The sequence below is a fragment of the Trachymyrmex septentrionalis genome, unplaced genomic scaffold, assembly GCF_001594115.1.
Source record: "Trachymyrmex septentrionalis isolate Tsep2-gDNA-1 unplaced genomic scaffold, Tsep1.0 scaffold37, whole genome shotgun sequence".
Classification (NCBI taxonomy): domain Eukaryota; kingdom Metazoa; phylum Arthropoda; class Insecta; order Hymenoptera; family Formicidae; genus Trachymyrmex; species Trachymyrmex septentrionalis.
In genome coordinates, this window is record NW_017305536.1 from 798634 (window position 1) to 808496 (window position 9863).

The 9863-nt window shown below is 37.8% G+C and overlaps 1 protein-coding gene across 5 annotated transcripts in view; it reads left to right on the top strand.

Annotated features, from left to right (window-relative positions):
- LOC108750795 (ankyrin repeat and BTB/POZ domain-containing protein BTBD11) overlaps positions 1-9863 on the top strand; it is a 32071-nt gene that overhangs the window by 3457 nt on the left and 18751 nt on the right. For all 5 annotated transcript variants that reach the window (XM_018490540.1, XM_018490537.1, XM_018490538.1 and 2 more), the window contains one exon: positions 3298-3540. In XM_018490540.1, coding sequence (XP_018346042.1) covers positions 3332-3540 — 209 coding nt within the window. In that variant the 5' untranslated portion in view covers positions 3298-3331. The remainder of the gene's footprint in view (positions 1-3297; positions 3541-9863) is intronic.

The following is a 9863-nucleotide window of genomic DNA, read 5'->3' on the forward strand; positions in this document are numbered from 1 at the left end:
TATATAATGTGTATTGTATATACGTCTTTTAAGGTATTTTATAAGTTATGCTATAGAATTGTGTGCGAAAAGATTTAGCAAATAGAAGGTAGACGCGAGAACACGGCATAAACAAATTTCTGTAAATTCTGTCGTTCCTTTTTATGAATTGTAGTTTTATTTATGATGTAAATAGCGAAGAGAGGAAAATTTATTTAATCGAACTTAATACCGCGTGACGTTAACACAACTGGCTCTTAAAGGTCTATAATCACAGCAGTTTGATCGAGATGAATCCGAGCTGTCAGGTGTGTCGCCTCGGAGGCATCATTGCATCTCGATTGCAACTCGGCGACGTGTCGTATACATTCCTGATTCGTTCGGGTCTCAAGTTTTTGCTTGATTAATACGCAATAAAAAATTAATAGATATCTTTTCAGAACGTGCACCGAGAAAAAGATACTTAAGAATTTATTTCTGGGATGTTTATTTCATTGAGATAAATATCTTACTTAAATATCCTACGGCGAAATAAAATTTTATTCTCAACAGGTAAATCTGTTTTATATTTTACTACTAATGAGATATACTTCACAGAAATATACATATATTACATTATCGCGATCAAATTAAAAAAAAAAAAAAATGAATAAATATCAAAGAAAACATTATAAGTAACATTTACTTCTGAATATTTTACTTTTTTCTCAGTGCGCGTTACATTTTAATCACTATTGAAAACAAAAGGTTGAGTAATAACAATATTATGTTCTAACAATATCCATAAAAATCTTGTGTCTTTCTATAATTTATCTTCAACATGACATAATTAGAAATTGTGCAACATGTCTACGTAATTTATTAATCTCCTATCGAGATTAGGTTAATAAAAATGGTACGAGAGAAGGCAATATTATATATAGAATCTTTTTTTCATAAGCTACTTGCGTGACTGCTTTGTACGAAGCAGCGGACAGATTTTAACGATGGGCCCTCTGATAAATGTCCCTTCCAAATAATCAGCATATTTCTCCGGGAATCTTTGACATCGGGAATCTTCCAGTTTTCTTTTTGCAAAATCACTTAACGATTACCGGTTGACCCTGATTTTCTTCTGGCAAATGATAGGTTTACACCGGGCACAACTTTTATCATTTGTGTACGCACCCGTCCCTTCCCAAGGTATGCCTGTACGTATATCCGACCGATCGGTTAGAAAGGTAGATGTGTGTGTGTGAGACAGACCAGTCGAGGTCAGTTAAATACACTTCGGGACACAACGCCACTTTTGGAGTGTCCGTTTATATTAAACCAGTTACCTCAGTCCCTCGTACGTTAAATCAGTCATCGAACCGAGGAGCCATGAATTTGAACCGTCGAGTCCATTCACTGCGCTCTAAAGAGCGTGATCAATTTGTTAGAATTCATAAACGTGCACGTAGTAGAAAGGTGGTTTTCCACATCTTTACAAACGGCTCCACTTTCTTTTTCACCGGAAAAATAGGATTGTTAGAGTTCGATTCTCTTTCTTTTTCAAACTTCGATAGCGAGATCGCTGTCGTTGATTTTCTTCTATCGATTTTTTTTCTTTATTAGCAAAAAGAAAATTGATTCTTCCCTCACAAACTTTACGTACCTCTAACACTGATATTTTGCGAAAAAGAGCACCAGCTTTACGACTGCCCCCGTCATTCTGACTGTCGCATTATTACCGTGATGAGATTCAGAATATTACATCGATAAAAATTCTCCGAAAGAGCAGCCGGGCAGACAGGCACGTCATGGGGTACTGGGTCGTCCCCCCATCTTGAAACGCACGCTTAAGGAAGCACTTTGGGAGCCTGGCAGAGTAATTGCATACAAGAGTCCGTCAAAGGCGAGCAACACGAACGTGCACACGAAGCACGACGCGTCGTCCCGGGCTGAGTCTCGGAGACGACGTGTATTGAGACGGAATTTCTCGTCGCTGCGCGCTGGTCCCAGCGGATGGGCGCATCTCTCGCACGAGAGACGATCGCACTTTCCACGACGAGTCCGAGACAATGCGAAGTTCAGTTTTTGCCGGTAGTTTGTTTTTCTTTTCCCCCCCTCGCTACGTTTATCCGGTCCGTTTACCTGGATTGCCACAACTGATTGCAAATTCAGGGACACCGTTCGCCGCTCTATAATCTATTCCTTTCTCCGTTTCCACGAATTGCTTTTTCATACGCAATTCGTATGAAACTAGTCGTATGAAACTAGTCTGGAAATCTAACTTTTCGGGAGTGTAAAGCGATCCAATTAAAGATACGAGAACTCGGTGAGGAGCCGTAATGTACGAGTATGTGAAATGGAAAAAAAAAAAAAAAAATCTCAATTTTACTTCGACGTGAAATACGCGTTGCGGAAAATATCAGCGATTTATAATTCTAAAGTGTACCTCTCTCTTTTTTTTTCCATTCATGTTATACATTTTTATAAAGCTATTAATATTTTCTGACTCGCAAGTTATGAAATCGACTTTCCGATTTTTCTTTTCAACTTTCTCTTCCCCTTTGGTCTCTTTTTTTTTTTCGAGTATCTTTCTTTTGAATAAAAAAATATTTAAATATAGTAAGAACGAGACATTAACGAAGTACGATTTTTATTGCCGTTTTTATTTGTTCTTTATCTTGTCCTTTATCTTTTCTATGTTCTAATAAAGCTTAAACGCTTGTTTTCCTTAGCGTGATAACATCTCGGCGTTAATTACTCCCCCACAATTATCTGACTCGTTAATGACCTTCGCGCACGAGAAAGTTTCGCATAATTACTTTCTTTCGTGGATTATTTCTGCTCAGCTAGATTTCTCGTGTGAAATATGGTGAAGTTTTCTGCATTATCTCGAGCGACATGTTTGTACAACATTTCCTTTCATTCGTTACGATTGAAAATGAGTATTGCAATGTTTTTTTTCTCCTTGAGTACAACGATGAGACACGTTACTCGTTGTCACCAATCTTGAACGAACAGAATTCTTCATCACACCTATCTAGAGCTGTGCTCAAACTCAGTATGTTGGATCAACGAGATCTGTTAATGCGAAACGAAATAAAGCGTATAAAGAAGTAAATTGAACTAGCAAAACGATACCGCGATAAAATTGAGGAAATGATATTGATATATAAAAAAAAAAAAAGGAACGTAACCGACGAATCTATCATTTCGCGATGTGTGAAAAACCCATCTCGTTCGTTTCCGGGATTTCGTTTTGATCGCAAAAGAGGGCTAGACGATGATGATGATGATGATGATGATGATGATTATTGCAAGACGTATAACACGCGGGATAATTTGCAGGTTTTCCGACGGTGTTAGCTCTCTTGGAGACATTATGAATCTGGAACGGCCAACGATGGACGGAGGTTGCGGACAGCAGCCGCTCTTCTTAGGCAGCTCTTCCGGTTGGGGCGGTATCTTTAGCCCTCAACAGTCGACCGTGCAGACTGCCAGCACTCCCTCAGAGCATTACGGCGGTCCACTGAGTCTGAGCATCTGCATATCCGATTCGGGTCACGAGATACTCCGTCCGAAGCCGCGGAGGTAAGCGCTTTCCTTACATTTCGCCGCTCAATGCTCCCCTGCATTAAGCGCTCTCGGTAATCGATGCCAATCTTAATGAAGATCTAATTAACGGTCGCCCGCTCGGCAGTCCGCTACGCATGATAAGGATCGATTAAAATCATCTAGAAATCGTACTGCGCATCCGACACACATTAAAATTAAATACCGTTCAACGCGTCATTTTTTTTTCGTTCATCTTCCTTGTCATTTTTGACTTGCTGTTATTATTATCCCAGAACGGGGCCAACAACTGACTGCGACTATGAGATGTACGATAGAATAAACTGCAAAAATTATTACTTGCGCTAACTGTAAATAAAATTCAAAAGAGACGTCTCTTAAACGTCTCGATTCTCCTCGGACGATTTCCAAGGAGTGAGAAAAAAGGAAAAAATCCTTTTCTAGTTATCTAGGTCGAGTCCTGTCACCATAAAATGCGCGGACGTAAGATTTGAATAGGAACGAATGCGTCAACTACAATAGATTCTACGGATAGGAATCGTTGAAAAGCCAGAGGCTACAAAGCCGAGGACGTTGAGCTCGCGTAGAGACGTCTCGGTTAACCTTTCGGGTCCTCGCACCTGCACGGTGTGCGAATTCCTGAGTGAGTTCGTGAGCCTCTACCGTTAAAGCAAAAGAGCGAAGTCAGTTGATACTTGGTCATAATATTGCGTTATTGTTCGTCGGCTACGCGATGTTTCATTTCTGAGATAATTTAAACTCAGACTTAACGTTAGCTTCAATAGCCCGATCCCACTTTCATCTTGGACTTTCATCTGACACACTTCGACAACGTACGTATCACGTATCACGAGAGAAAAAAAATCACAAATACTAACCAATCTTTTTTTTTTTTTTACTTTCTCAATTATAATACTCATTTTTTGTATATAAGATAGACTTTTAATATTTCATACGATTTAATGTCGATAGAGTATTTGATTCGTCAAATGTTGTTCAGTTGCTATTTTCAAGAGAAATTGACTGTAAAATATACTTATATCAAATTTCTTATTCTAAAAGATATAATCGATTAATAATAATTTATCATTTTATGCATGCTTATATATGTTAATAGAGCTACTATATATGCGCGTGATTGATATAATACAAAATAATTGCGTGATTATATGAGATTATTTTACATATATTTATATTGATTGCAAGTTTAAACAAAATCACGATTGAGTCGAGTAACGATAATCGCGGCAGATTTACAATAAAAATCTGTTGATATATTTTAATAATATCGAGTTAATCGCCGGGGAATAAGGAAAAAATGGTTTCGTTAAAGTATCTAAAAATTTAACTAGACACAAGTCTGTAAATAATTTTGTTAGATTGTCAAAATAATTGTAAGATATTTAAATTAGTTGCTAGAATATATCAAAACTTTTTGCAGCGTTGCTCGTCGTGAGCTCGAATTTTCTACATAATTATTTTAATGATTTAACAAAATTATTTCAGATCTGTATCTACTTAAATTTTAATTTTAGATACTTAAAAATGGTTCTTTCCGCGCACATTTTTGCTCATCTGCTGAATTCGATTCACGATGATTGTTATACAATTATTCGAATCAATAACTACTTTAAGAGCCAATATCTGCGCATTTGAACATATACTCACACGCTGAACCTTATTTTACGCTCGGCAACAAACTCATAAATTTGATTGTAGAACATCGCACATTGTCAATTACAACGCCCACTTTTTTGCGTATCGAATCGACCATGCCGGGATCGAGGATCGTTAAAATTTACGAGACACGTAATTACAGCTGATCCGATCTCGGGGGATCCGACGTCCATATGACATAGCTTGTCCCTCTCTCTCTCTCTCTCTTTCTGTTATTTTTTCATCGACATCACTTTCGGCACCCCGATCATGGGGCTTCAGAAATCTGCTCGGCATACAGATAAGACGTCTGATAAATTTAAGAAAGCCTTCATACCGCTCTCGTATGCGAAAACATCTCCGCCCTCCCCTTTGCGTTTTCTTTTTTTTACGCTAATATTATATTTATTGTATGTCAATTGACTGCAGGGCAGACAAATTTTTGAATCTTTTTCATCCTACAAGCCAATCAACGATTTAGAAAAAAATTTGTCATACGACAAATGTAATTGTATAATAATAATAATAATAATAATAATATCACGCGGCTTTACACCGCGATGAGACATGTGGAGATCTATTCTTTTCTTTGTCGACGAGATGCGTCGCGAGAAAACGTTCGGACGAAAGCATATACAACCGAACTGCAATGCATCCGAATATCCCGGCGTTTTGCCGGTACACTGGATATGCATTTCGCGCATTCTCCAGGATCTTCGACCGTGTGTCGGCGACCATGCTATTGTGCGCCGCTATTGTACGCCGCTATTGTGCGCCGCTCGTCCCATGCTCTAACGCTCGTTAGCAGAAAACTTTTACTCTCACCCCGCATCTCGTTATATTTAACATTCAATCGTCCGATTCATTTTCTCGGCGTGGCGGCGAATTAGGATGAAATAGAAATTAGCCCGCGCCATTATTGGCGTGCGCGCGCGCGCGATCGCGATCGTGCGAAGGGAGAGCTCGCTTTTAATTAGTTATCCGAAAGTCGGAAACTCGCGGGAAAAACGGCGTTATCTGGGAACGACGCGAGGCCGACGAGCTGCTGCTCGATTAAGAATGCGCACGAAGGGAAACGCTGATTCGAGGTGAATCTGCGGCAGATATTTGGGTTAATGACTCTTTCCGCCTTACTTCGCCTTCCTTCTTTCTTCCGTTGTATAGTCAATCTCAACTAGCTTTTACTCTAACAGCGTCGGGACTGTCGGGAGAGACGTCAGGGACGAGACGTATTCATTATCTTTGCGCGCATAGGATTGTACACAAGTTACTGCTGACGCTAATGATTGTGACCGGAAAGAAAGGTAGAGACATAAATAGAATCGAATTAATAGACAGAGCCTCGCTTTTATATTTTTATTGATCTACATCGATAAAAATATACATTGAAGTTTTTCAATCGATACGTTGCCGCATATCTGATGTGAAGCAAAGAATTTTTTTAGTTCTCCGCGAAAATTAGAAAAAGCAAAAAGGAGCAAAAAATTTATTATTATTTTTTGCGCTTTTCATTGGAAAAATTAATGCAACACTAGTGCACACTGAGTGCAATTGAATGCAAAGCAATTTAAATATTTTCAGTATTAACAAATAATTTAATCCTTTTAATTACGTTATTCTTTGTTGTTATCTATAAAAACTTAAAAGGATTAAATTATTTATTTTATTTAATCGATTAAATCGATTTGCCCTCAATTGTACCAGTTTTTCCCAGTGGAAAGCGCTGTTAAAAATAAGCGTGTAAGGTGCGAAATAAAAAATGTTTTAAAAATGATGGATTATCTACATAATATACGTTAATAAAATGAACATTTTAGAACTTTACTCGTTTTCTAATATTTTAAAAAATATTTATACGTTTTTTAAGTCATAACTTTTTAAGTCTCTGAATATTGATCAAATACATTTTGTGTCTTAAAATTCTATCACATTTTCGTCTAATTATGAAATTCATTTTGTTGACTGCTGGAAAATTTGACAGTTTTCATTTTATTATTTGACACTATTGAGTCTGAACAAATTTTTAATTTTAACTCATTTATGAAGAACGTATTACGAATAATTTCTACTGACCAATAATTAACTTCCACAAAAATGACTAATATTAACTTGACGATGTACCATCTTTACAGCAGAACACATGGATTATCAACTAAAAGACATAGTAAATTATTTTCTAATAATAACTTCATAGGCTATTTATTGTAACATTTTACCGCTAAATAATGTCACAATTTCAAACTCTATTTTAATTTTTACATTAATAATGATCGGTGTCGAAACATATGTTTATTATCGAATATTAAAAGTTATTGTTTAGCCCTTCTACTTTATTATTATTATTATTTTGTTTTTATTGAGCCATATTATTGTTCATATCATAGAACTTTACTTTTTATTTCTGAATGTCTTGTTAATGATGTGTAATAAGAGATCTATACTGAATGCTAAAGTGTGTGCATCTAATGATGCACCTCGAAAACTTTGGTTCGTTATTTAATATACTGCACAGAAAGAAATGTTTGAATTAACTGGGATTCTGGTGGAAAATAAACAATCCAGAATTCTAATTAGATTTACAAGATTTCTGATTCAATCTATTAAAATTCTAGTTGTAACGATCAACATTTAATAGATTTAATCAGAAATCTAGTAGACTAAACTAGAAATCTGGATCGTTCATTGTCCACTAGAAATCCAGTGAATTCAATCAAACATTTTTCTCCGTGTGTAAATTAAAAAAAAAAGTTGAAAAACATTGATCTGCAAGATCAAGTGGTCGAAAGAAAGAAGCAAGAGAAGCAGGAAGTTCTTTTACTTTTGGAGGGAATTATCTGATAATTTTTGTAGTTTTCTGTTATTACTTGGAAAATGATGAAATTTAATGCCAGTTGGATGATGGTTGCCGGATGATGAAGATTTACATACTGCAATAACATCTTCCGTTATCATCCTACTGTATATACATATACGTATATATTATATTTTTTGTAGTATAATGCTGCGCGTGATGGGAGAAATCCGAATACATGCAAATGGTAGAGCAGAGAGGATCTCAATTTTGAGGAATTTCCCTTAATTTCTCGCGCGTTCACTCCCATTCGCGAGAACCGTTAGTCGTCAAGCACGGCGGGCTTCCTACACCAGCTTATTATTAGCTACGCCCTACGCGAGGCATCCGAGAACCGGCGATTATTAAAATCTCCCTCTACCCCCTCCATCCTCCCTCCAGACATGCTATTACATTTCGATGCATTGCCGATCGTTCGCCGCCGAGTCGGATATACCTCTTAGGTGAATAATTAACCGCACGAGCGGCTTAACCCTCGCGAGGCAAAGCCGTGGATGCTGGCACCCTCGCGAAAAACGTAACGTCATCTCGCGACATTTTTTCCCTTTCCTCGCTCTTCCCCTCGATCTTTCCGCCGCGTACGTAATCATCCCGCGTTGCAGGCGGATCGCAAAACGCGCAGAGAAAACGCCGGCGCGGCGTTGCAGAACTTCCGCCTGGTACGCGCTTCGTACGTAGGTATAATGTATGTACGTATGTACGCCACTTTCGCATGGGGAAAAACGTTTACCGGAAAATTATAGCGCTGGCGAACACGCGGCGTGCACATTCTAGAGAGGCCGTAATTCCCGTCCTTCTTACCCGCCGAAGAACGGCCGACGTTCGATGAACGGCGACGAGCCAGGGACGTTTCCTCGAGAGGTGAATATTCGGCGGAGAGCATTCGGGCGTAGACACGCTTCGGTAAATAATTTAATATCCCACGTAGGAGCGCCCTTGACACCGGAGTTTCGCCCCGTGAGCACGGACAATATCCGCCTTGAACTCTTCCTCCCGTGTGGTTTGTCTGACACATTTAGAGACACACGTTGCAGATTCGGCCATTCTTAAAAAGCGTTCATTCAGCAAACTTTCTTATACCTACCTATATAGGCCAGCTTCGATTTTTCAGTCTTTCTCTTTCTCTCGTAGGAATGTATACCTTTTAGTCAGCAGCTGAAACTGCGTGAATTATTCGAACTCCCGTTCGTGTTTTCGTAAAGTCTATTTTCGCAATCACCGTGTAAATTCTAAGCAGACGTTTAGTTATGTCTTACACTTTTTTTAGAAACTCTGTTATTATCGCGGTTTTTATAGTCCGCATTTTAACGATTCCTCGCGCAGCGAAGTCGGCTTTGATAGATAGATTTTCAACGCGATAAGGATACCGGTTTATCTGGACTGTAGGACTGTATGCTTTCGCGTTAATTTACGATAACGCAAAGGCGGTCGGTAGTTTTCGTTGTAACATGATTTCTATTAAAGCCTTTAAATATAATCTATGCTAATGAAAAATAAATGAAAAATAAAAGAAAATGGACGTTGTGACATATGTGAACATATCTGGAAGAAATTTATTTTAAAAGAAAGCATTTTTTATCAAAAATTCAAAGATATCACATTTTTTAATATAATATTGAATTAGCAAGGAAATAATTGCACTTTTTTAAAAGGCATCTATCAGCCGCAATTACTTTCTTACCAACCAATATAAATGTATCTCGATAGAGTAAAGTTTTAGCTTTAAGAATCTCTTTTTCAAATTGCGATATCAAATTACGACAATTTTTAACGGAGTTAGCAATTAAAGTCAAAATTATCCTTTTATTCAATCCGCGATTTTCCATCTTTTTCT